Below are 27,846 nucleotides of genomic sequence, written 5' to 3' on the forward strand. Positions count from 1 at the left end.
GAGAGAGAGAGAGAGAGAGAGAGAGAGAGAGAGAGAGAGAGAGAGAGAGAGAGAGGCTTTTTCGCCGAGCGAGAAGAGAGAAAAAAGTGAAAAAAGGGCATCAGTTCCCCCACGGCACGGCGCAGGCTCTATTGTATCCCGGGCTAACTGAGTTTGGTCTGTTAGTAATACGATTATCGTGTACAGAGAGAACGATTTGGTTAAATCAAATAAACGCTTCTTTGGAATAGTCCAAACCAATTTTTCGATTGATCGAACGAAATTTTGTTTGAAGCAAGAAAAATATTTATTTGCGGTTTAGTTCCAAAAAAATATTTTTGTTGGATCAACCAAATAATTTGTTTGGACTATTCCAAAGAAACATTTATTTGATTCAATAAATCATTCTCTCTGTGTAGCCACGTAGCTGGTAATTTAAATCAGCCCGACAACGACAACGGTGGGAGCTACGACGCGGGGATCGCGTTATTAACTGTTGCGAATTGTTGACCGTCCTCCTCGCGTGGCGCAACGCCGGGAATGGGGAAACGATCGCGTAAAGTCACCCGCGAATTAATGGGAGCGATTACGCGATTTTATTCCTCGCGTTACCCCGCGAACGCATAAATTTTCATTTTATCGCCGACCTCGCAGCCCTGTTGCCGGCAATTTTGCAGCCAGCCGGCAAAAGCTCGAACGCGAACGCGTGCCGTTCTAACTAACTGGGCGCGTCTTGAGAATCGTCCTGTATATTTTCTCGGGGACGGATTTTCCAGAGAAAAAAACTCGGAATTAATTTTCTGCACTATGATAAAATTCGATAAGAAGGCCGTGTATATACGAAGAGAATTTTGTAATAAAAATTATCGTAGAGTCTTGCAATTGAGGAATAGGTCGACATTCTACAATAATTCACTATCCTTTCATTTCATGTCAATTTCATTGAACGTGCTGTTTATATCTTAGAAATCGAAATGTATTATTAAGAATTTGTCTATATAAAAAATCAAAAATTTTTCCAACAAACTTCACTTTGCTTTCAAAATGTTTAGCAAGATAGATTTTGCAAGATAGATTGCCAATCTTTTTTCTGCATCACTAGAAATGGTAAAATTGAAAAGAATTTATACGGAAAAAGAAAACTGTATAATATCCGTGTACTCTTTCTTCCTCACTTTCGAGTTGACGTAAATTCAAATTAAGCGTCTCGATTAAGTCCCGAAGCAAATCTCGAGGTGAAATAAAACGTGGCCCGGGAATTAAGCGAAGGATAAAAATCTTGCTTTGACATGCTGGAATGGAAATTGGTTTTGTTGCGCGAGAATCAGGCGACAGGTTTCTTTCTTTCTCTCTCTCTTTTACCTCCTTTCCCTCCTCTCATTCGGGCATCGTATCTCCCAATTTGATGTTGCGATCGATCATAAGAGTCGGCGCCCGAAGGAAGGAAGGAAGGAAGGAAGGAAGGAAGGAAGGAAGGAACAACGAGCTTCGTTAGCGTGGTGTCGCGACGCCGGTTTTCAAGATCGATGCTCCTCTGCTCACCGTTCTCCTTTTCCACCCTCGCCTTTCCTACTCAGCTGTCTACCTATCTACCTACCTACCTACCTACCTACCTACCTACCTACCTACCTACCTATCTACCTACCTACCTACCTACCGTCTCTCATCAAGGACGAAACGAGGCTCCGTGTCGCACCCTGTTGAGCTACGGAAATAAAAATAATGTCAGCGCGCATCGTGGATAGGCGAGTACTTCGCGGAGTTCTTTTTACTAAATAAGGCGTTAATAATACGCTTTAAATATCGACTACTTTTTACCGCGGCATCGACGCGACGACGGCCTGCGCGCAAATCTCTCTCTCCTCCCCTCGTTTCCCACAGTATTTCTTATAGGGGGTTTGTTCCTTTTTCCTCATCTGTTGATTATTTGCGTTTAACTATAATATATAATGAAACATGCATGTAAATGCACTGCCACTGTAACGAGTATCGAACGTGTAAGATTTATTCGTCGGATTAAGAGATATGACAACACATTGCGCCTTATTACTTGGAACTCAATTGGTCAAAAGTTGATATCAGGAGAAAATATTTTTTATGCGCTGTCTTATACCCAAGTCGAAATTTTGACCGTACCTTCGACCTCAATATTCCATTCAATATTCCTTCAATGATAATTGAATTTCAAAGTCTATATCAATCTCTTAATCCTACTTAACCTACTAGTTTTGTTGAGAGGTTTCCCTTAGAACCCACAAGTGGCATTTTGTGCATTTTCCGCTATTTAGAGGCGCCAAGTAAGACTTCAGTTGCCACATGTATTAAAGACACGTATTAAACTTCGAGATCCTACAGAATATACAGGTGTCGGAAAGTTCGAAAGGTCGAAAGTAGAGCTAAAATTTGGATTCGGGTGTGTGCGCAATCAGACACTCCTTTCTACCTTCGCCCTTTCGCCACTCCGCTTTCTTACACGCGATGCGAATTTAAACGGATTTGGTTGCGCGAAGAACAGTCCTTTCGCCGCGCTCGATCTGCCAATCGATCGGTGGTAACGATCGGTCCCCGAGCAGAGGGGTGGCGAGGGGCCAAGGGGGAGTTAAGTTTCTTCTTTCCCTAAAGGCGGCGAGCGAAACCCGTTTGACATTTACAGACACGCGTAGCCGTCGTCCCCGATCCTGCCTCGCGGCCAGCCACGGTGGCTCATTGTGCGAGCGAGTCCGGAACGAGACGATGACGTTCCGAACTACGCCGCCGGCTAGATATTAATTCCCAGCGTGATTTATTGGAGGTAGCACTGGCGCAAGACGCGTCTCGAGCATCCCGCAATTACGTTTGATAGTCTTCGTGCGCTACGCTGGTAGCCTCCTCGACACCGTCTCGCCTAGTTTGCGCGGATGAGCGAACGAAGGTATCAAGGCTTTCCGGGATATCCTCCGGGATATCCTTCTCCTTACGCGGTGTCGTCGTCGTGCGATTTTTCCTTAAACCACAAACTCCCCAATTACTACACTTGAGACTCGAGTGAGACCTGGTTGCTAAGCTTGTTACTAAGCTAGTTAACAGCTGAATCATATGTCTGCACGAAGAAAAGAAGAATTGGATTAAACAATTTTTGATAAAGTGTGAATGAACCAAAAAATTCCGGCTAATGTTACCAGAATTCTGTTCAAGAATCTTAACCAGAAATCTTGTTAACTCGAATAGATTCTGGCTCATTTATATCTCACTAGAAATGATTCAGATATTTGATTCAGATTATTTTTTTTCCGTGCGTCTTTGTTCATCTTGAAGGAAAAATGGGGACAGACATATGATTTAACTATCAGTTAGCTGATCATTCGGTTGGTGCAATTAAGTCTAATATAATTCTGGCGAATAGACTCGATCTCTCTGTCTAATTCGTGTTTCTGCTAACTTTAGCCGGTTGGTTATTCCAACGGAATTGATCAATCACATTTCTCGTTAATCAGAATTGACAGATGCGATTGGCCAATTCCGTTGAAATAATCAGCCGGTTGAGTTAACCAAGGTTGGTAGAAACGAGCATAAGACGGATAGTACATGGAAAAAGTATAAGAAGCAATAAGAAAATTGACCAATCACAATCGATTATTGCTGAGCCGTCAGAAGAATCGTCGACTGTGCGTGACCAATTTGCTTACTGCTCACGTTTTTCTGTGTGCTCGCGGTCTGACACCGATCGTATTTCGTTTCATTTCGTCGCGCAGAAGAATCGAATCCAGAAGTATTGAACGGTGCGCGCGCGCGAAAAGGCCGCTTTTCACTCATTCATCCGATCGCGCGAGTCTCGGCGTTTCCGTCAAACGGGCGTGATTTTCTCGCCGATTCCCGACACCGAGGGGAAAATAACGCGCGAGGCGTCGATAATGCGGACGTCTGGAATGGAAGCTACGAGAAAGTAGCAACTTGTACGAATGCATTTCGAAAGGTACGTTCGAAAGTGACGACAAGCGGCGGTCGGGAGACCTAGAAACAATGCACGGCGCACACAAGTTCTCGGCCAGCCGCATTCGTTTCTAGCTAAAAGTTCCGACTCAACTGCCGTGGCGTAAGAATCTCTATACCACCACATCCAAACAGGTTCGAACATGATCTGTGTGATATTTTGGAAAATACTTTGAAATTATTTCCAAAGAACATCAAGGATCATCTATTAACCGGAGAATGTCATTGCCAAATTAACGTAGTAATACATTTAATTAATGTATACAAAAATATACAATAAATAAATATACGTATACAAATTAACGTAAACGTATTTTTTAACTTATATAAGTAGCTAAATCGTTTGAAGTATACATTTTTTAACATTGAGTGGCGTTAAGACAGAGACTTTGTTAGGCGCCTGTAACGATATATCGAGAGAGACAGATTCCCTTCTCACTACCGCTTTCTAGATTGATCAACAGTCATGAGAAGCTATAAGCTAGAAACGAATGTGGGCGGTCGAAAATATTTCGCCCTATCGCATCGATCTATTCGATGGTAAATCATCCGCGAAAGTGAGTGCAGAGATGGCGTCTTTGTAGCAGCGCGACACGTTTACGCCGTGGCGCCAACTCGCGACGCACGTCAATCAATCGCGCGCCATCTACGATCTTCTTGCGTCGAGCAGCACCATTGACACATCGATCGACATCGCTCCGCGTTTTACGTGCCTTTTGTCCGTCGAAAGTGAGTCTCGCGCGGGTACAAGTATCAACGGTGTCGAAGATAGCGACGTGCTATCGTCGGGGAATGTCGCGAGGGCGTCATTAGTAAGTAATTTGTTCCATTATCGATATATGTAACCGGTCTCTCGTTTTCACCATCGACCAGTTCAAGCAGTAATAGAGTTGCATGGTCGTCGGATTTATTAATCGGGAATTAGGAATACAGTGGTAATCACAGAGGTAGAGAAAGATAAAGTGACGCCGGAATGTTCTCTACGCCGAATCTCATCGGTCTGGTAGCGAGAGAAAGAGAGAGAGAGAGAGAGAAGCAGAGGGCATTCTTGTCGGACAGTGATAATGTTTCCGCGCGCATTTTCGGCGTCCGTCGTGCATTGCGCGATAATTTTCGTTCTTCGAGCTGCCGCCATTGACACATCGATTGACGTCGCTCCGCGATTTACGCACCTTTTGTTCGTCGAAAGTAAGTCTCATGCGGGTACAAGTATCGAGAATGTCGAAAGTAGCGACGTACGATCATCGGGACGTGTCATTAGGGCGTTATCGATAAGTAATCTGTTCGACTCAAAGTGCATGTATACGGTGCTTGTCGTGACATGTTTCTTTTGTCTTTCTCCGACCACACTCGTCTCTGATTACGTGTTTCTCATGATCGTTGATCGACTGAGAAATCGGGAATATGTTCGAAGGCAAAGCGACATTAGATCTGTCCTTTCCAGCTGAATCGTTTGAACTGGTAGTAACACTGTCAGAGTGAGAGTGCAATAAGTTTGAGTTAGACAAATATATTTTGTTTCGCTCTAACTTATTGCACTGGTCTGCACCAGTTCAGACAATTCAGCTGAAAAGAACAGTCCTATTTTAACAGCATGACACGCGTCAGTAATAAAGAGGGTTGTATCAATTTTATGCGAACACGTTAACCTTTTACACACTTATCCTTCTTAGCATCTTTATTCGTCTTCTTCCGCTGATTGCACATTACACGTGAGCGAATGACCCTTTTCACTGACGCAAACGTAAAGCTGTCAAAATGTCACTTGTGCTTTCAACACGTTACCGGTCTCTCGACTAATCAACGATCTAGAGAAACACGTAACTAGAAACGCATGCGGCCGTACGAAAAATCGGAGCGATTATCGATCCAGTGAATGGTAAGGCATCCGCGGTACTATGTGCGAACGAACGAACAGCTGCAGTTCGCTTATCGCGGCCACGCCTAATCGCTCTGATTACGACGGCGCTGTCTTGCTGCGCGCCCCGGATCTTTAAAACCAGGTTCGCGCTGACGGTCGTCGTTCGCCGTGTGCCGCGAGTACACGCTCGCGGATCGATGATAATCGAGCCGATCGGCCGAGCCTCCGATTTAGCTCCGAATAATAGCTTGGTTCTTTTAATATCCCGAGCGGGTTCAAGCTCGCGGAACTGTGTTGCGCCGCTGATGCAATAAGTGCGAATCGATTATTATCCGCGAGTGCGCCCGTTAACCGAATCATTGAACTCCTCCCTTTCCCCCCCCCTCTCTCTCTCTCTCTCTCTCTCTGCCTCTCGCGCGTAATATCCGCATGCAGTCTGCACACGAGGAGTAATATCCGTTTCCAAATTTGACGAGCGTTTTTGATCTCCCTGAGTCATACGTAGCTGTAGCATCCGTAGAGAATCCTTACCAGATACATATCGCTTGTGATAATTGGGGGATCTTGGCGATAATTGAACGATAATTTTCACACTGTTGACCGAGAAAACTCATGTTACATCAGCTGTGAGCGTTCTTGGCACAGCATATTATATTTTGATAAAATATCAAAATACTTTTGAACAATTTTATGTGCGCCAAGTTCTATCTTAATAAATTGAATGTAAATCAGTCATCCAGATTTTATCTAAAACAATTTTCTTAAAAGTAGAAAAAGTATTTAAAAATCTTAAAAAAGTATTCTGGCAATACAGATAGATAATGCTATAAGCAATCAGTCAGTGAAATGTTAAAATGAAATAAATATAAATAGTTCAGATATATTATTTTATATTATATAATTCTTTATGATTTTTATTTTATTTGAAAGATATTTATTATATAAAATATATTTCTCTCATATATACACTGAGAGAAAAATTATATTAAAATCAACAAATATTTCCTTGATGGTTGCCATTAAATATATTTACTTAAATTTACATTCTCTTTATTTAAATCAAATATTGTTTATTTAAATCAGATAAACAATATTTGATTTAAATAAAGAGAATGTAGATTTAAATAAATATGTTATTGGCACCCATCAAAGAAATATTTGTTGATTTTAATATAACTTTTCTCAGTGTATATAGTGTATGTATATATATTCGATGTGTGTGTGTTGATGAAAATTATAGTTAATTTTTGGTCCTAATAACATTTTTTTGGTCTGATACGAAGACAGTTGTAGTAACATGCATGTCAACTTATTATCAGTAACATTATAATGGAATTTAATAAATGAAAGAATGGTCTTCTTGATCATAATTTATATATAGTTTACTCTATTCATTAGTTCACTCTACTCATTAGTTCACTCTATGTGATTACACAGTTGAAAACGCCAAACATTTTTTTCTCAATGTATATATACGCCAGAGGAACCATCCTAAACTTCCGGTGTCCACTGAGCAATACGTGACACTCGACCAAGTCGATTTTCCGATCATTCCGACGACATACATTTCCAGACATGGTTCCGAGTAAAAATTGCCGAGATACGTACACCGACATAATCGCCGCACGATCGGGGTTGAGTGCTCTCCCCGTACACCCGGATCTGCGATTACACTTCGTCACGATCCGCGAACATTCGACAAAGGCGTTTCAAAGTCAGTCGACAGCGCTTATCGCGCGCGTGTGCACATCCGCACGCGTGCACCGACGATACCGACGTGTGCGCACGCGTACGTGCACGTGTACGTGCACGTAAGGGAGGCAGAACGGCCTGGAGTTCGCCGTCCGAGAGAAAGTGAACCAGTTGGCGGCGTTGGCGAATTTCTCGTCGCGGCAAGGCGAATAAGCGCGGCGGCGTGTTGCCTGCCTGAGTTGCCTGCCTGCCTGTCTGTCTGTCTGCTTGTGTCTACCTGTTGCGAACCGGTAATCGTGCTCTCTCGTCGTCTCACGATTATGTCCGCACCGAGCGATTAATTGAACCGACCGGCGAGCGATTTTTGGCGAACCGCCTTCCTTTTCCACGCCGGCGAGCAGCTCGCACGCTCATTTTCATTGACCCCGGGAAACGAACGTCCGGTCGGACCTTTCGGAGTCGCAGGGGCGGCTCTCGTGGTTGATTGTACACCGATACTGGTGGTATCGCGATGTTAAAACCGCCGCTGCCAGTATCTGTTTGCTGAGTAATACTAGTTCCACTTGTCTGCGCGAGCGTGACAGAGATTTCCCCAAGGATCTGCTAACCCGCGGATTTGCAACCCCCTAATCATACAAGATCTCTTAATTTCTCCCCACCGCCGCGAGACGGGATTTCTTCCGCTCTTATTGTCCGCTTGTCTGTTTTCTTCTTTCTTTTGTGAGACGAATGCATGCAGGGAGAATTGTATAGCAAAAATTATTATTGATTTTCTTAACCGAGGCATAGATTACGGCATTCTGCAGTAATCGACTGTCCTTTCGTTTCATATGTGGTATTAAAAAATTAATGTTTCCAGCGAAATATGAGGAGAGAAATTGCAATATTCTTTCCGTGTAACGACGGTACGGCATTTTGAAGAATTATTTATTGAGATAATTTCTCATCAGGGTGCACGATTCTCTCATGACGCGTCATTCTCTACTCGGCAGCAACGCACGACTGTCGTTCATCGATTCACGGCGGTAAATCGGTTCAACGGGCCGACGACGGGAACGATCGCGGCAAACGCGGTCGCGGAGCATGTAGCATCGCGGGGCGTATCATAGTTGGCGTAACATATAGGTGTAACATAGTTACGCGTTTAATTACTTAATTAGGCGGTTTCTTTTGCCGCGGCGTGTGCGCGCTGCGTGTTGTTGTTGCAGACCGCGAATGGAAACCGCGTATCGACCGGTAGCGACAGCGGCCGCGACTGCTCGGTTACCTGCGTATTCGGGATTAATGAACCGGAGATACACTCTTATTTCGTCGGCGCGATCGCGAGACGATTGCCAAACCGCAAAACCTCGAGGCCGGCTGCGGGATCCGTAGCCGAAAATCAGATCAGAGTTGAGCGAAAGCGCGCTCGTCGGAGGAAGAGGAAGAGCGCTCGAAGGCACTACCGCGAATGAAAATCGCAGAGCGGCATGTAAGCGAACGGTCGTGTCGTTGCAAGTTGAAGGCTACCGTCTTCGACGAGTATCTCTCGCTGCAACCGTCGCGGACACGAAGGAGCGCGTTTTCCTTGTACTCTCCCGGCGAAGAAACGCCTCGACGCAGAGGTCGGCGACAGTTTTGACATCGCCTCGGGCGGAATCGCGAATTTTTATTTTGTATCAAGAAATACGTATCGTGAAATACGAGTAATATTCTTACCTCTGACATATAGGTGGTATGTGTAATAGATTTATTTGTGGAATTTTCGCACGTGCGCGCGCGCGCGCGTTTGCGTGTATTTATTATTCGATCACGCGGAAATCCACAGTCGTCACGATAAAGAAAGAAAGACCGCGAATTTTACACCGGAGATATGAGGGACACCTCCGCACGTTTCTCTGGGAGGGCGGGGAGGGAGAAGGGAAAAGGAGAAACGCTTCTCTTCGTCGCTGTTACGTCGAGAATATTTCCGCGGACGTCGCCGGAATACCGTACCGGACTCCCGTGCGACACGGAATCGCGAGATGCGGTGCGAAACGCGTGTTCGACGCAAAAGTTGGCGATAGTTTTACGTCGCCTCGAACGAAATCGCGTTTTTATTTTGGCTCGTATCAGGAAATACGAGTAATATTCTTACCGGCGATATGGAGATGGTATATGCGATAGATTTAGCAACTATGTGGTCGTGCATTTATACGCATGGATTCCTCCCTTTTTCGTTTCTTTTTTTGCGAACGACACAGTAACGAGTGTTTTATGAACTCGACACATAGCGAGCGTCGATTTTTCCTTGGTTCTCTCGGGGCTGAACCTCGCGTTGCTATCATCATAATCGAGCCATTAGCACGGCGCGCTCGCAAATAATACATAGTTAAAAAGTAATCAATGCCTTCGTCGATGCTGAATGGACGGAGTTACAGCGGCGACAAGCGCTCGATAACGATGAGAAACGAGGAAAACGAGAAACGCGCGTTATCGATAATGAACGGGAAATCAAGTAAAAGTGTCAATGCCAGAACACTAAAAAATTCTAGTACCGAACAACTCAGGACGTTCTTATTGTTTTGCTTTTGAAAACGAATACTTAAACTTTCCACGTAGTGTATATTCAATATACATGTGTATATATTTTCTCTCTACTAGAGAGCTAAAACTATCCGGCTTATAAAGTATCAAAGGGATGAAATTAAATGGAGGGGATGGGGTGTCCAGATTTCATGTAGCCTATATTTTCCGCAAAATCCTACAGACTGTGCAAACTTTGGTCCAGATCGGTCAAAGAGTGTAACTCCTTGACTGTCAATGACGGAAATATCCGCACATTCAAAAAAGGTACTTATAACGAGACAATTGTGGGACGGGATACTATATTTGCAGAAAGTAACATTTATATAATTTTGTCAAAAGCATTTTTTCTCCTAACAATCAAGGGGTTAAAAGTGTATAGAGAACATGTAGACAGACATTCCATTTTATATGGATATTGAAAGTTTAAATACTTGTACTTAAAAGCGCCAAAACAATAAGAATATCCATAGCCAAGTACCGGTATTATTAGTGTCTAGACATTGGTACTTTTACCTCAGGAGGCTCACGCGTACAACTCGCGCGATCGACTCGCGAGGAAATTTCGGGGACTCGCTTCGCTGGACGAAATCGATCGCCGAGAGACGGCGACGAGACGAGAAGACGAGACGGAGACACGGGACACACGAAGGCGGAATTAACCGCGGGTAAGGACGAAGGACGAAGACGATGCGGCGCGGTGAGCTATTGTTAACGCGATGGGGTCCCAGGCCGGAGATCCAATTTTGGTAGAAAGCGGGATAAAGGAACGCGCGCCGTCGGGGGTGAGAAGCACGATGCGTAAGAGACGAGGGGAAGTCGGCGCGGCGGGGTTGTGCCCAGGACGAAGAGTTATTGACCTGCCGCGGTGGGTGGGACTCCTTGTTCGGGAGAGACGGCTGGCTGGTGGCTGGCTGGCTGGTGGCTGGCTGGCTGGTGGCTGGCTGGCTGGCGACTGCTCGCAAGGACCTTTTTGAGGTCGTTCGCGTGGCACGCGAGACTGTCGGGTTGTCGTCAAAGTAGAACGTTGCGCGGCATAATGAGTCACCCTCTCTCGTTCTTCGATCGATGCAGTTTTACTGAATACACACGTTATACATATACACTTTGGTTTCAGTTATGTCTCTTATGTTATAACGATATAAGTGTGAATTATAACCTAAACCCGAAATTTTGATCTTACTTTCGACTTTAAAAATGTTCCATTTAACCACTTCAATACTCTGAAGTATATATATATATATATATATATATATATATATATATATATATATATATATCAATTTCCTTTCATTCCATTCAACCTATTAACTTTGCCTCTTTAGGATCTACAAGTGGCATTTTGTCTTTTGCCATTTAGAGGCGTCAAGTGAGACTTCAATTTTCACCTGATCGAACACACATGATCCTTCAAAATATGCTGATATCGAAAGATTCTGGTCGAAAGAGTAGGTAGGTCTAAAATTTCGACTCGGCAACCTAAGCTCGTTGCTAATTTTGATTTCATACTCATTGCGCGCGCGTCTCAAGCCTGCCGGTAATTTTCCGGGGACGACAGTCGAAATCGCGCACCCCGCGGCTTCAGACGTCTACCCTTGTCTCATTTACAACGAGCATAGGTACGCCACTTGTAAACTCGCGGACTAAATGAATTTAATCATCGGGCGGTAAACTCATCCCTCTTCCTCATCCGTCCTTCTGTCTTCTTCCTCTCTCTCTTTTTCTCGTCCCTTTCTCTCTTGTTCTCAACCCTGTCTACCACTTCCGTCGCTGAGTTGCCGAGGCCAACGACCCCCGCATCGGCGGCGGGGTGGCGACGACGAAATTTCACTTATACCACACCGCGGGGGAGAAAGGTCCCCCTTTCAAAGGGAAACACTTTGTGCTCTTAGCACCACGTGAATGCGCGCACGCGTGTGTGCAGTCGATGACTCCCGTTAATCCTAGATTGCTGAGCACACGTTGGAGGAGGAGGAGGAGGTTCGTTAAAGCCTGGTCGCGGACAGTCCTCTCCGTGTGTTTCGAATATTTCTCCGAACGTCGAGATCAAAGGATATCAGAATTTAGATGTTCCCTCCGGGATGCAGTCCGCGTGCAGCGAAATTGATGTTTGCGGATAGATGGGAAATGTCGGAAACGACAACGACGGCTTTGAGTTCGCGTGCGTTGGAGAAGGTTTGTCGAGACCTTTTCGGACAGTCTTCCGTTTCGAGTATTTTCCCGAATTGAAGATGTTCCCCTAAATGTTTTCCTTTAGGGCGCGTGCAGCCCAAGTCGATGACGGACAATGAACGTCGAAAACGATGACGACGGTGACTCGAGGCGCGCGCTTTCGAATACCGACGATCTCTCGCGCAAGGTGATTATTAGAATAATTAAAACTGTAATTGGATCCCTTTATTGAGTGAAAGCGAGCGCCGGGCGACGCTTGATTATTCCGTCGTATTTACGTAACGCCGTGAAAATAATTGCTCGGCGCGTTACGCCGTACACAGTCCCAGGGTAGAGCCAGCCCACGGGGATCGCACGACACTCCGTTTGTCATGCGAGCGTGACAGAGCCGCCGCTCGTAAAATCCTCGGCCACCGGCCGTAATGGACTCTCCTCGGCCTCGGTGTCTAACGTCGCCGTCGCTTTTTCCCGCGAGCCACCAAAGTGTAACCGCCGTCGCTCGTCGCTCCAACTTCCCCGACGAGGAATTATCGTCGGCGGATCAGTGAAAGCACACGCGCGGCACAACGCAACGCGCGACGCCACGCACACAACGCGTGTGTGTATAGATTCAGAACGCATGGCTCGTTTACGAGGCTCGCTTTACGTGCGATTTCTACGATTTTCCCGCGACTTCGGACCGCCGTTCTCGCCCCCTTCGCCCGTCCGTCGTTACTTCGCGAAATGTAAACTTCTCTGGAGAGAAATTTTGTCATCGTTCTCTCTCTTTCTCTCATTTAAGTGAGAGATACGTGTCCGGGAATTGATACTTCTACCTTGTCTGTCTCTCTCTTTCATTTGAGAGAGAGAGAGAGAGAGAGAGAGAGAGAGAGAGAGAGAGAGAGAGAGAGAGAGAGACAAGGCAGAAGTATCAATTCCCGGACACTATTTAATCCTGGACATTTGTTTCTTGGACATTAGTCCAGGACCAATTTAGTAAACAATAACATACAATTTAATAAACTTTATTACCTAATAAACAATATCCTGCAACTAAAGCTTTGGTGACAATAACTATAAAATAGTTTATTGAAGTGTACAGAGGAAGAATATTGTAGTAAAAATTACAATACAATTTTAGTCCGGGAATAGACTGACACTATTATAAAAATTATAATGAAATATAGTAAAAATGATCATAAACGTGATAACTCTTACTACATTTACTTACTCCATGTACGCATTACTTCTACATAGAAAACTCGTGCAGTTGCCGCTCTATAATTGCCATCACCATGTCTTTTTCTCTGAGTGTGGAGAGCAGTTAGCGAAATTTAATTTCCTCGATTTCTCTCGCGCTTGTGAGAGAATAATCAAAGAAAGAGAGACGAAAGTGTACGCGAAATTACGGGATGATGACTCGCGCGCAACGTGTAAGAAGGAAATTATTTTTTGCCGTGAATGCGACGCTCACTATACGCGACTTACCTCCGGCAAGGGTCAGTCTCGGCCGACCCCCGATGCTAAACGCGATCTTCCAATTAATTTCCTCGCGTGTCTCGCTCGCGCACATCCGCGAGCCGATGACGAGTGGAAACCGCGTAAGGTTCGTTCGTACGTACGACTAAAGCGAAACTCCGGGTTCTTTTCGCTGGTACAGAGACGTATACTTGTTACAGAATAAAAGACCGATATCTATGAGCACTGATAACTCTGATACTTTTAACTCTGGACATTCTTATCGTTTTGGTTCTTATCGACATTCTAATCGTCATTCTTATTCGTCTTTTCGGATACGAATATTTAAACTTTCAATATCGAATATATACACACATATTGAACATGCGCATGTACTCTACGTTGAAAGACGAAATATTCGTGCTGAGAGACCAAAACAGAATGCCCAAAGTCAGCTGCCAGTGTTATTAGTGTCCAGGCATTTGATATTTTTATGTCACGAATGAGATCCTATCGTAGGTAAAAGAAAGCGCGAGGATGTGATGCATTGCAGAAGAGGAAAGTACCGTTGGTAGAGAGGAATTGTTAAAAAATATAAAAATCGCGTCTCTCTCTCTCGTGAACGCGTTTTTTACAGTGATTTTTTGGTTTCCTTCGAAAACCACAACTCGTGAACGCAGCGGTTTTGTTTTTCTCGCAACAATCGTGTCTCGTGGACAACGATTGTTTTATTGTTATTTTATTTTTTTTAACAATTTCTCCCCCATCAACCATGCTTCCCTTCTCTGGGAAAAATCTTGTTTTATCCGGGATGGCATTCGCGACTGTCACATTCATCCTCACTTGTATATCCACGTATCTTGTTCCGACGTCGAACAATGTTCCTCGTTTCGCGTTCGACCGTTCACGCGGCCGCGAGCTCTCCCTCCTCTCCTCCCCCGAAGCTCTTACCGGCGGACTTTCCCTTTTCGAGCGATCGCCAGGAGACAGAGGCGCGTGCGTAAAAGTTACACGCAAAATCGCGGCATAATGCAACTCTCGCGCCGGTTACGAGATCGCGCGGACGCGAAAAAGGCCGTCGGCGTGTTTTACGATTTTAGGAACTCGCACGTTCACTCGCTCGCCTTTGCCTAATTATTAGTCATCGCTCGGCGAGCGTCGTGTGTGATTAAGCTTGACGAGCCGTGCGGGCAATCGGCACCAGTCATGCAATTACGCTAATCGGCTAACTCGAATTAATGATTTTAATGCGTCACGCGATTGAACGCCCGCGGCCGAAATTCATCGTGACGTGATTTCGCCTTTCGTCCGAATACTTTACCGAGCCGGCAATCATTCCCCCGACAACTGTTCCTCCTCCGATGTCCTTCCGCGCTTCATTACCATGGTATCTCTTTCTGATAGTCCTCAAGTTCACTTGCGCAGTAAATAACGCGAAAATGGTCGAGGAATTTTCCACTAGCGCAGAAATTGCACACGTGAGCATTCGCTCCGTGCGATTTTTCCGGAGCGACAATTCCCGATTTTCCAATGTGTTTAAATGCTAAATGCGTATCTCTCGCGCCTTCATCCTCGTAACCTGTACACAGGAAAAAAACTAACGTTCACACCTTTCTCTGTTTCAGCATTCGATCGGGAAGAAGCCAACTATCCAAGTCGCGGGAAATGAAGGGGTGAGTGAGAATCATTTTTTCTCTCAATATTTTGGTAGACCTTACACGAAGAGAATATTATAGTTCTCCTTTTTTTTTTACATAAATTCTGTCTCAATTTCACTATCTTTTTAGTAATGTACACGGAAAAAGCAACTCCGTTGGTGCAGCTGAATTTTCTGTTATCTGGGGACCAGACGAAAAACTCGGTTGTAAGAATAAAAAGATTCCTGTGTAGGAAGCTTAATTGTTCTCAGTTATATCTCAACCGAATTTTAATGCAGCTGAATGTTCAACTGAATATGTTGTGGTCACGATAACAGAAAAATTATCTCTTATCCATTTGGTCCTCATTCAGTTACACAAACTGAGATTCTTTTTTCCGCATAAAAGTAGACTATCAGCAGGGTCTACCTTACTAAAGAACGTAGCATGTTTCGCAAGAAACACAGCAAATTTTTTAATAGCACATTCCAGTCCCTAAAATATAAATATTACACATGAAATGAAGGTATAGAGTCAGATACTGCAGAATGTCAATTTATTACAAAGTTCTACAGCAATTTTGCACTATAAAATTCTCTCCGCGTACTAAACACGTTCTTCGACTTATAACTGAGATAGATATGTATAGGATATGTATAGGATATGTATATTCTGCGGTTAGGATTATAGAAGATATTATGTAGATATGTATCAAACTACAAAAGGATAGTTTAAAGAGCTAAAAAGAGATAACAAAAAAAAATGGAAAAGTATACAGAACGATAAGCTAAATGAAGTGAAAGGCAGTACTGAGGAATGCTTCATCGTTTGCGGGAGCAGCTTGCATTGCAAACAAGATCTTTTAGCTCGTCGGTTGAATGAGTTTTTCCGAAACTCATTGAAAAAAAAAGAATTAGCAGCATTCTCTTTTTCTCTCAATTTTATCAATCGTTCTGATCGTTCACAAAAACGTTCAACCATGTAGCGTGTGCGAGCACGCTTCTATGAATCATTATTCTATGAATCATCAATGATGTTGACATTTACTATGGATGCTACGCGTATGGACGACGCCAATGACTTTTTCCGGCTTTGATAATTATCGCGAAACCAACGCGAGAGTTAATTATCTTCACTGTTCGCTGTGCGGCCGCGCGAATCGGCTTGTGCACATCCGTGATTCTCAGAAATTCCCTCGTGGCCGAAATGGATCGCGGTAAAAGGTTCCGTCGGATCTCGTCGCACATGAAATCCCCCTGTCGGATGGACGGGGAGGATGGTGGCAAAGCCGGCGGAGCGGAGAACGGTGAAATTTTCTTTAGGCGAAAAAAAAGTGAGAGTAAGAGGACGAGCGTGCGAGAGAAAGAAAGCTTGTACCGCCGTCGTTGTCGTCAACGTCGCGATTTCCTTAATTCACTCACGTAATCTGGTAATCACGTAGAATTATATATTCACGTTAACATCTTACCTCACGCGAATTTAAATTTGCGCAATCGAGAGAGAGAGCGCACTCCTCGCGAGTCACGTCACAGATCGATCATTATCATTTTTAATTAATATCTATGTTAGCATTATCTTATATATCTATGGAATAAAATATCCTCGTGCAATTCAAGTTTGACACAATTTCAATTTTTTATCCTTTTTTTCTTATTGCAATTACTTCGCGTGCATCTGGCGCATTCCATTATTACAGTCTCTCTATACGGGGCAAATATTGTAGTTTTTTCTTTTCTCTCGTAGAAATTCTTTTCAATTTTACTAACAGAGGGACAGACTCAATAAGATCCGTCTTGTATCAAGTGACACGTGGCAGATTTCGCTGGGAAATTATTTAATGGCGCATTCCGCAGTCCCTAAAATGTAAATAACACATACGAAATGAAAGGATAACCAATTACAGCAGAATGTCGACCTATCTGTCGCCTACACAAAAATTCCATAGTAATTCGTAATGCAAGGTTCTCCCCGTGCATATTTCATATATATCTGCGTCAGATCCTCTCGAGAGAGGTCGTATCCCAAGAGAGAGATCCGAGTATCCTCGCGACCCCGTCGTTGTCGCCGAACGACGTGGCGCGCGTCTCGCGTTACACGCGAAAAAGATCTCGCGATCGTGTCGAGAGCTCGATCTCTCGGCCGACCGAGCGGTCGCGATGCGTGCACATGTGTGCGTGCGTATTTGTCGTCACGGCTGCACCACACATACACACACCGAAGGTTCCTCGGTGAAGGCGATCGAGGTCGTCCGGGCAAGGTTATACACCATTTTCTCTCGCTGCGATGTTCGGTCTCTGGCGAACCTTCCTAGCCCTGCGTACATGCATATTGTGTGTATACATGTGTGTGTGCGCGCCGGGCGAATTTTTGTCCCGCCATGATGGAGTGCCATCGAGAAAAATGTCGCGCGATCACGTTCATTTCGTGCGTTTAATACGCGTACGCACGACCGAGGCTCGCCCCGTTGAATCTCCTCGTCGAGCCGTAATTGTGCGGCGCGCACAGGTGCGGCAAACGGGAACATTCCCCAGCTTTAGTTAGTCAAATCGGATGCGTTAAGAAGCGCGTTAAATTTCATCAATTATGCATACGTGCACGTCGATTACGTATGTGCACGTTCTCGGATTGGTTATGCGCGTTAAACATGCCTTAGAATTAACTCTGTCCAGTCAAAGTGAAGTGAGCAAAAATATATTTCGTTCCCGCGCGGACAATTTTAAATGCAAACCGCTGGATCTCCACCTTGCTCAGCGCGGCGTCACATTATCGCGGTTAATTAGACCTCGAATGCTGATCGCGAGTCGAAGTCGAAGCCGGCCGAAGTAAGTCGGTGAAGGCGACCCCTGTCTCGTTTCTTGTTTTATTTTTTTTATTCGCCTTATACAAAGGCTCGACCGTCGCCGCGATCGTATCATATCGGCGCATTAAGGCGGATTATTTGTGTTCACTCGAAAAGGCGACCTTCGCGTGTGCCCCGGCGATCTCGCGAGGAAGAGAGGAACGTCGTGCGTAAAACGTTAAGCGGCCATATGCCACCGGCGTTCCTTAACGACAGCGGCGAATCGACAGCGTTGATACGAAATCTCTCCTCCGTTGATCGCGCAGGTAATCGACCTCGTCCTTCGTCGGGCTTCCCCTCGCTTCGCTATGGCTATGGTCGTTTGCACTTTTCAGCTGCTTACTGCGTCGCGACACGAGGTCCCGAGGAACACGCGATGAACTTGTCGTGGGCTCCACGAGACTGAGAAGAGACTCTGTTCTCCGTTGACCGATCCGCGGAGATACCTTTACGTCCAAACTTCAATGCTCCTGGCTCCTCGCCGCGGCCATCTTGATTTACAACGTCAGAAGAGCGAGGAAATACACGTTAAAAATTCTTGCAAAATACGCAGGAATGGAAAGATGTGTCTAAGTGGTACTCGCAGTCGATCGAGATGTGTGAAACAGTCCGAACACTTCCTTTTTGTTTTAACAATCAATAAGTAACTAAAATAAGTAACTAAAATAAACGTGATAAGATTATAAAGAAATGCAGATTGAGAACGTAGGTTGCGTGTCACTATCAATTTTACGATAATTCACCGGACTATTTCACAAATGTACCCGATCGATTGCAAATATTATTTTACGGGTATGTCTTTTTATTTCAACGCTTTTTTTGCAAGAACATTTGTTGTGTATTTTCTCGCTTCTGACGTCATCAATCGAGAGTTCCGCGGTGAGAAGCCAGGAGTCTTAAGGTAGAAATGTCCTACACACCTAATCTTGAAACATTCTTACTGTCTTGATCTTCAAATACAAATGTTCAGATATTTTCAATTTTTAAAATATATATACATATAATTTCTATATTTTGAAAGTTCAAATATTCGTATTTAAACGATAAGAATCTTCAAGATTAGGTACGCGTGGCCGGGAACTAGTACTCTTACCTTTTACTTCCCTTCACCTCTCCGCGAGTTCTTAGCACGTTGAATGCCGCGGTGGTCACCCCGGTGACTGTAGACATATAGTAGTATATACCGTGTCTTATCGCAAGTTATAAAGTATAATTCATTGCATTCACAAACATTAGTCGCACAGCTGATAAAGAGCTGATGTAGCGAGGTGAAAGATACATGTATCTAGAATTATATTTGCTCACCGCACCGTGTCTTTAGTAAATTCAATTATCAGATTGGGTCTTGTGTGAACAATGAAGATCAGCGTGCCATTCAATATGTTGATAAATGAAAAATATTTCGTTTTTGTGAGCTCATTTCAAGTTGTTGGGTGATATATTTCACATATCAGCACGTCCACCGTTCGGAAAATCTAAAATCTCTTATATCTGGCATTCCAAATGGTTCTTTTCGAGGAAAATTTTACTTAATATCCTATAGTTCACGTTACCTATACTATAGAATATTTAGTAAAATTTTCCTAAAAAAGAACGTGTTGGAATGCAATCCTGTCTTACCATTAGGGATAATCCTTATATATTGTGACTCGAGAAGAGTTCGGGGAATTATTGTTAAAATAACGTTCTCAGAGATTTCATCTTTATTCTCGTCGGTGAAAATAATGAAGCTATACACACACATTTCTGTTTATCTTTTATCTCACTTTGTTTCAAAGGAACTACTTGAGCCCGAAGAAATGTTGGCTCTGCACTAATTGTGCGAATTTCGTCGAACTTAAAAGACTAATGAAGAATCTCGAGATATATTATTTTTTTACAGGCTCTGTCTTTTAATATTGTAAATAGTTTCTTCTGCTGTTTTGCTAAAGCATAAAAACGTATTTACTTAAAAATTATTTAATATTCCATTATCTTAATAGTCCACCTTACATTGATCCTTTTTAGTTCAAAATTAATTTCAATAAACAATGTATTAATTATGCAGTAACTTACCCAATTGCAGGTAGAATATTGCAATAAACAAGTATTAAATAATTTAACGAAGATTAGTAGGTAAATGAATAAATAAAACAACAAACTTTCTTCTTTACAATTTCTTTATTATTATTATTATGTTTTATTGGCGTTAGACGTTTCGATAAGGTTCAGAGATTTAAATGAGATAAAAAGGCGAATTGTAAGCTTCATCTCTGTTTGCCGTCTCATCTTACGTCTTGCAATCCGTTCTGAAATCAGCTCCTGGTTCTCATCATCGTCAGGCAGTCGACAGTGCCTAACACAAAAATACAATTTGATAGGAAACGCGACGTTAATTAACAATCGCACATTAACCAACGGCGATTATCGGATGCTACGATACGTATCGCGCGTGCAATCATCTCGATAATTTAATATCTTGATAATTTAACAGTTTAATTATTAATTATAATTAATTATAATTAATAATTAAGATAATTTAATAATTTAATAGTTTTAAAGTTTCGAGACACGTGTTTCACACGCGTGCGGAATGTTTTCAAAACGATATATTTCCAAGGCATTGTTTGTCGTGACTTTTCGGCCACTAAATACGTTCGTCACTGTTTGGCGGGAGGGAGGCGACTTTGTTGATCCCTTTTCTTAGGTATTAATCGTTTTGATACTCTCGTACGTCGCGTACTTGCCTGTGACCGTTTATAACGTCTCGAGCCGACGAACGACGCACACACCGCGATGCATGTGCCACGTGTTTATCTCCGCGTGTTTATCTCCGCGTGTTGAATGACTAAAGTATTTCGTCGATTATTAAAATATTCAATCGGACTCTCGTCGGCATCTCTCTCGCGCATCAGTTATACGTTAGTTAACGCACGTTTTTCCCATCAAGTCGTATCTCTGCGCGTGTGTCAGTTTAGTGACTGTCCTGTGCGACGAAGCAACCAGGATGCTGAATCAGGACGCAGGAAGTCGGCACGCAAGCAGCGATACATATCCAGGTGTGTCAAATGATTTATTACGTAGAATGTTTCCGACTTTATCTAGTGCTGTCAATTTCGAATTGCCGGTTACTCGGGTATGCGATTAATTTCAGGTATTATCTGGTTATCGATTTTTCTCATGATGACAAAGAACGAACAAGTACACGCTATCTCGTAAGTACTTGCAAAATTAAAAATGTTCTCTACAACTTTCTTTTTAATATAAACTAGAATACCACATAGCGCGCGCTTCGCGCGCGCCACTTTAGCCTTTTCGTTGTATTTACAATTTATATTATAATACTAGTTTTTACAAATTATATTCCCAGCAAACACAATGTTACATATAACGTACATGTTAGTTGTAATACGACATTTGTAATGTACAAGTTTGTCTATAAAAATTATATTTTTGTGATAATCTAAAGAATACATTAATAACAAAGAAAATCTGTTTCTCGATTTACCAGCTACTAATGGTTTTTTTACTGGAAACATCATAAATTTCTGTTGCTTACAGTTTTCGAAAATTTTATTCGCAGTAAAAGAAAGTTAAGGACAAACAGTAAGAGCTAGCACAAACATATATCAAATAGTCAATTTAGAAAAAAGGAAAAGTTTTTTTATTCACTGTCATCGTAATTTACTGCTTGAGAAGAATTCCTTTTTTCTCAAACATAAATGTTCTCTCCGTCTGAATATACAATACTGAATTCTTTGAAATTGGAATGTATTATATCTTCGACAAAAACTCAGTCTTGAAAAAGATAACATTGTTCTTGTGTGAATAGTTTTATGACCTGCGATATAAGTGGTAAACCTTAAGCAGTAAATAACGATGACAGTGAATAAAAGAACTTTTCCTTTTTTCTAAATTGACTATTTGATATACGTTTGTGCTAGCTCTTACTGTTTGTCCTTAACTTTTTCTTATTGCGAACAAAATTTTCGAAAACTGTAAGCAACGGAAATTTATGATGTTTCCAGGAAAAAAACCATTAGAAGCTGGAAAACATTTAACATATAAATTTATTTATTATTTACATATTTACATATTTTATATACATGTACATGTAACATTGTGTTTGCTGGGATTACAATAAATATCAAATTTATATGACGCGAACAACACAACCTGATCTGTCACCGCGGCTGACAGCTGCAAGCGGCACGAATTCAACTGCGACGGGATCGAGACAATCGAGACGGCCAAGCGCCGCGGAAAAGAGGCTTCACCCACTTCGATACATTTGAGATTTAGTTAACACGCACTTTTTCTGATAGGATGATGCGTTATCATAACATATAAATCGCTCTATATTATATCAATGTATTAACTCGCGAGTACTTACTCGGATCGAGAGAAGCAGCTTTATTTTTACGTCTTCTGCACGTGAGGAACTTGCGGTTACAGTTAATGTAATGAGTACGCGAAATAATTTGATATTACTAGCTTCTTGATTTTTTAACAAGTAATAAATGGCGAACGATGCATTGCATACTCGTAACAATTTACTATTTTATTACCCGTGTAATACCTGCGAACATGAGTGCCCGGATAGCCGGCTAATAGTCGTGAAAATGAATACCACCCGGCTAATATCCGCGGGTTAGATAATCAACTACTACACGTGTTATACTGACAACATTTTAATGAACATTTGATGAAATCGAGAATAAGAAAATAGATATCCCGAGTTGAAATTTAAAAACTATTCTGAGACCGGTATTCATAGACCATCATTATGTGGTAAATAATTATAGCTTTGCGAGTATTTGATTATTCGTTAATTTGTAATACTCATTTTATGCAACTGAAGATATCGACTCAAGCAGTCGAGTTACGTTCTATAAATATGAATCTATAACTAATTAGGTTCTCTCTTTCTCTCAGTCAATTGTAAATAATTACGTAGATAACTACGAATACCGGTCGAAGTGTCTTCTGCAAATTCTGAGATGTTTTTCTAATAATATTTCTTAAGACGCAAGATACAGTGTGAATCTGCCAACATTTTTTTTCTTACTTCCGTTTAACTTTGTTATTGTACTGAATCCAATCTTAAAATCTTTGTTGATGTTTACACAACTGCTCTCTTTGGCTTAACAACTTCTTTCTTCTCGCACCTTTCAAATATCTAAAAAACTTGTGAAAATTTTCAACGCCAAACGGAAAAATAATTGTAAGAGGATTATGACAAATAAGAAAGAGATTGTGACCCATGTTAATTATTTGATATTTGCTTATTGCGCATGTTTTACTTGCAGCTGACTATATTACATGATTAATACATCACTCATTGAAATTAAGTGTAAAGATTAAATGCAAGAAATAGCGGGATAACCAAATGTTAAATAATCTGAATAAATACTTCAACAAGAAGGAAATAATCATTTGTAATATCAAGGTAGGACAACAGCCTGTTATATCTCAGAAATCTCTATTGATTTTTCAAGTTCATTGTGTCTGCAGAATTAATGTAGAACTAAAATTTCGATTCGGGTAATATTTGAAACTCGAATGAAACTTCTTTCGCAATCGTGTGAGTTACGAAAATCAAACGATAAAAAAATTTACACATTTTTAACATTTGCACTCAAACATGCTGCAATTTTACACAGAGAAACTTTACACAAAAGGTGTCTGAAAAAAACCGCGAATTCTCGGGGGATTTTTTCTCCCACCTTGTTCGAGTAAATATCCTAGATATCGTAATCAATTCTCGCAGAATGACTGGTCAATGAGACCGTGCTTGTTCTCGAGTCGGGAAGTACAAAGAAGTCATGAATAATCGTGCATAATCGGTGTTTGCGAGCTTCTCGGAAAATCTATCATATTATTATCGCCGTGAAAAAGAAAAAAAACGGTATCTTACGGCCATCGTTATCTGCATGAAATCAGCGAAAAACTATTCTTTTCTCCTCTGCTTCATCCATTCATGATGACCCATTGTTATCCATGCACCGTGATCGTTTGACCCTTCAAAGGTGCTGGCCGTGCTATTCACTCTGACCTTTGACAGCCTCACGTTGTTGAAGATCCTGAAGATCGATGCGGCAGCGATGACCTTTGCGTTATGATAATACCTTAGGCCTTAGAATTAGTCCCAAACTCGATATCGTAGTCCGCAATGAACGTTCTTTAAGGACGACTTTCGTTACACGCGAAAGTGCGTCGAGTTCGCCACGAGTTCTCGAGTACGGTAGTAGGATTACTGTCGTCATTGAAAGTTGCGTTGTAGCGCGGCGCTCCTCACTTTTGTTTAATAATATCCTAAAGCCGATCTCTCAGGACGTCGAATTGAATTTTCTCTTTCTCTCTCCCTTTCAACGAAAACGTCGATATACAGAGAAGAAAGGCAATCGCCCGATTCGCAATTTCTCTCGCAATTTTTCTACTCTCAGTGTCGAGTTCAGCTCACACACGCATATATCAATCGATACAGTTTCAAGGAGCCGCCCAATCGCGCCTATATTCCTCGATGACGACACGGGAGCCGCTGGGGTCGCTGGGGAAAGCAGAGTCCGCACGGTACTGTCTTGAATCGTCGGGGTTAACTCGAAGTATCTCCTCCGTCGTGCTCCTTTTCCGATCTTTCACGCTCGTTCCGGCACGCCGCTAGGAAGGTAGCGATTATTCCAGTATAATTCGCCGTTTAGCGGACGTCCTTGCCGCGGCTGACGTATATCCAGGGAGAACCAAGAGAGAGAGAGAGAGAGAGAGAGAGAGAGAGAGATATCCGCTCTTGCGCCTTCTCTATACATACATCCATCTAGATCGTGCCGCAAGCGCTCGTGTATGTGTGTGTGTCTGTCTCCGCGCGTAATGCGCGATTTCATGTGTAGCAGCAATGCTCGGCACGATCGGGCACGATACGTGTGTGACAATCGGCCGGGCCTCCTCCTCGTATGCAGAAATACGACTTTGACACGTATACAGCCGTTTCTCTTTCTCCATCTTTCACCGTTTGCCTGTTCGTTTGTCTCTATCTATCATTCGATTGTGAATCTCTCCTCTCTCGCTCTCGCCTCCTCTTGTAATTTTATCATGAACGCGGAGAGTCTCTGTGTTCGTACGAGACACGGTTTAGCGATAGCTGCAAACTTTTTTCGCGGAGATTCGTGTGCGTCCGACGGTTCACGTTCGCGCATACACGTGCCGTGTGAGTGCGACACGCTGTGTGTGTGTGTGTGTGTGTGCGTGCGCGCGTGCGTGCGTGCGTGTATGCGCGCGCGGGACTTGACGCGAATGTGTGCGTGCGAGCGCTCGCCTTCACATTGTTGCCTTTCACTCGGTTTCTTAGAGCGACCGCTTATACATAGGTTTTACCCGGGAACGGCGCATTATTGCCGCCATTACGGAAAGAGACCTCGACGGGTTTTCGGAGACGGAAGAGGGGCGCTCCGGAAAATCGCCGAGACCCGACGTGAATCCGACACTTTGGCGTATCCGGGAAACGCTTCTGTCAATAGCTCCGTGTTGTGCTTGAAGCCAAAAGAAAAAGAGAAAAGCGTGTTTTCGCACGTCCGACTCGATTCCGGAGGATTTGCCAAACGATTGTGTCTGCAGGATAACGCGCGATTATCAGCGCTCTTCAATTAGCAAGTTTAACTTCGGCGTGTTTTAACTATGTGCAAATTTCAACACCGCGCTTATCACGCGAGAGGCTTATCGGTAGTTGGCATCCACATGAACGAACGAACGAACGAGGGAACGAGGAATCTCCCGAGCCGTTTCTCGAAGCGTTCTGCGAACGCCGATAAATCCCGCGAGCTCGCTCGGCCTCTGTGATCGACGGCCGATCGATCGGCGCTCGATCCGGTCACGGATGATTTTGTAAACTTTGTTTTCACAGATTGCACAAGCGGCGCGTGAGTCAATTCTTATTGCGTTATACGCGTGGCAAAAAGGTAAATAAGAAGGAAAAAAAGGCAGAATGAAACGATCGATTCGCACGGCGTGAAACGCGCGACGGTTGCCGCTCTCCTCTCCCCTCTTCTCCCCCTTTTCGCCGCGATATCAGCGGGAACGGGATCACGTCGAATGGAAGAGGTCGATAATGTCGGATTGCATCACGAAAAAATCCGCATCGTCCGAGAAGGATACGCGGCGTGTACAAGCACGTAAAAGTAAAACTCGGACGGCCGCATTTAACGTCGAGAGTGCGTGTTCCCATTCGTTCGCGCGACACTCGCCCGGCCCGGGCTCTGTTTCGCAACGTTTTCGCGTGCTCGCCCCTGGAAGGCTCCGCGACGGCGGAGGACGCGATCGAACGACATCGTCCTTCAAGGACGCGAATCGTCAGGCGGAAGTTCCCGGTCGCGTCGTCTCTCACATTGTCTTCTCGCGCGGCGCGGTAAACGTTTCCTCCTTGAGCCGTTTGCAACACGGACGCGTTCGCGCGCGCGCGCGTAATACGTAACGCATACGCATACACGTGCATGGTATTTGCGCACACACGAGCTCCCTTGCCGGCTGAAGGCGGTATTCCATCGCGCGATCAGTCGCGACTGACACGAAACGTCGCTGCTGTAACAGTTACTTTTACGCGTGACCCACTTGCCATTCCGGCACCGTCGAATCTAAGCGCACCGCCGTGCAGGTGAGCAAAGTGGGTCGCCCTGAAATCACCGGCCGGGCGTGTGCGCGAGGCAGTCAGCCCTAAATGAAGGTCGTCTGTTCATTCCGTGGAAGGTCATGTGTATGCATGTATATGTGTGTATGTGTGTGATCCTCGCGGAAGTCGTTGATTGTCCGCGGTGAGAAAGATCGACTGCAGTCCTTATTCTGAATTCTTGTTCTCTCTTTTATCGATAGGAGTGCCTCTGAATGTGACTCATGAGTCTCCCGATTGGTCCATAAGCACGTTCGGAGACGCTTCCATTTATCGATAGAAGAGAGTCCACACGGAAAAAAGTTAAACTTTTGCCGTGGCATTCTGTTTCTTAACATCGTTTTATTTATCCTGTTGCATTATTATACGTTCTGGCGAGCTTGAAATTGAAATTTCACCAAGGTCCGCCCGAAATTTTGGCCATTCTCTGAAACTTGCTACTTCATTTGTTGAGAAAAATATCAATTCGAGATCACGAACATGGGAGATATTTGGTATTTGACGCGTTTATAACACTTTTACGGGCACGCCGCGCGAGTACACAGCGTGTGACGCCGCTTACAAGCTGTGACGCCAACTCGTGTTCGGAATATATTAAATGCCATCGACGTTTACGTTCGTATATTTATGTGTGTGTGTGTGTGTATATGCGTGCGCGCGCGCTGTGAGCTGTTACGGTTTCGGAATGCCGTTGGACGATATCGTATTAAAAATCGCTCTCGACCTAAACGTGAGCCTCAAGTCCGCCGATGCGTGGTCATCATCATCATCCTACCGCACGCGTCGAATACGTAGCATCGATGTCAAAGCGGACACGAGAATACGGTTGCCTTCGCGAATGACCTTTACTCGCAGATACATCGACTTCTGTTCCGTGGATATGTGTCACGGCATATGCGTACACGCGGCACCGACACCGACACGATGCGATGGGTCGGTTAATTTCAATGATCGCGCAAAATCGAATGTGGCGACGACGACGATGACGACGACGTCTCAAAGTCAGAACGTGAGAACGAGAACTCCGCGAGAAGAGCGGAGGGAAGAGCGGAGGGATAATCCTTTTGTCAGAGGGGTGAGG

General features: G+C 43.7%; 1 protein-coding gene across 2 annotated transcripts in view; it reads left to right on the plus strand.

Annotated features, from left to right (window-relative positions):
• The window catches only part of LOC116842814 (RNA polymerase II elongation factor Ell), a 134,804-nt gene that overhangs the window by 26,504 nt on the left and 80,454 nt on the right, over window positions 1–27,846 (plus strand). The window contains exons 1-2 of one of the 2 annotated variants that reach the window (XM_032812532.1): window positions 4,578–4,760; window positions 15,280–15,327. Coding sequence is in view for 1 of the 2 variants with exons in the window: in XM_032812531.1 (XP_032668422.1) it covers window positions 15,280–15,327 (48 nt within the window). In the remaining variant the exon portion in view is untranslated. Of the gene's footprint in view, window positions 1–4,577; window positions 4,761–15,279; window positions 15,328–27,846 lie in introns of those variants that run through there. The other variant, XM_032812531.1, reaches the window with a different exon arrangement.

The sequence above is a fragment of the Odontomachus brunneus genome, unplaced genomic scaffold (genome assembly GCF_010583005.1).
Source record: "Odontomachus brunneus isolate Ranch 3 - 2012 unplaced genomic scaffold, Obru_v1 Obru_scaffold_027, whole genome shotgun sequence".
In the NCBI taxonomy this organism is placed as follows: domain Eukaryota; kingdom Metazoa; phylum Arthropoda; class Insecta; order Hymenoptera; family Formicidae; genus Odontomachus; species Odontomachus brunneus.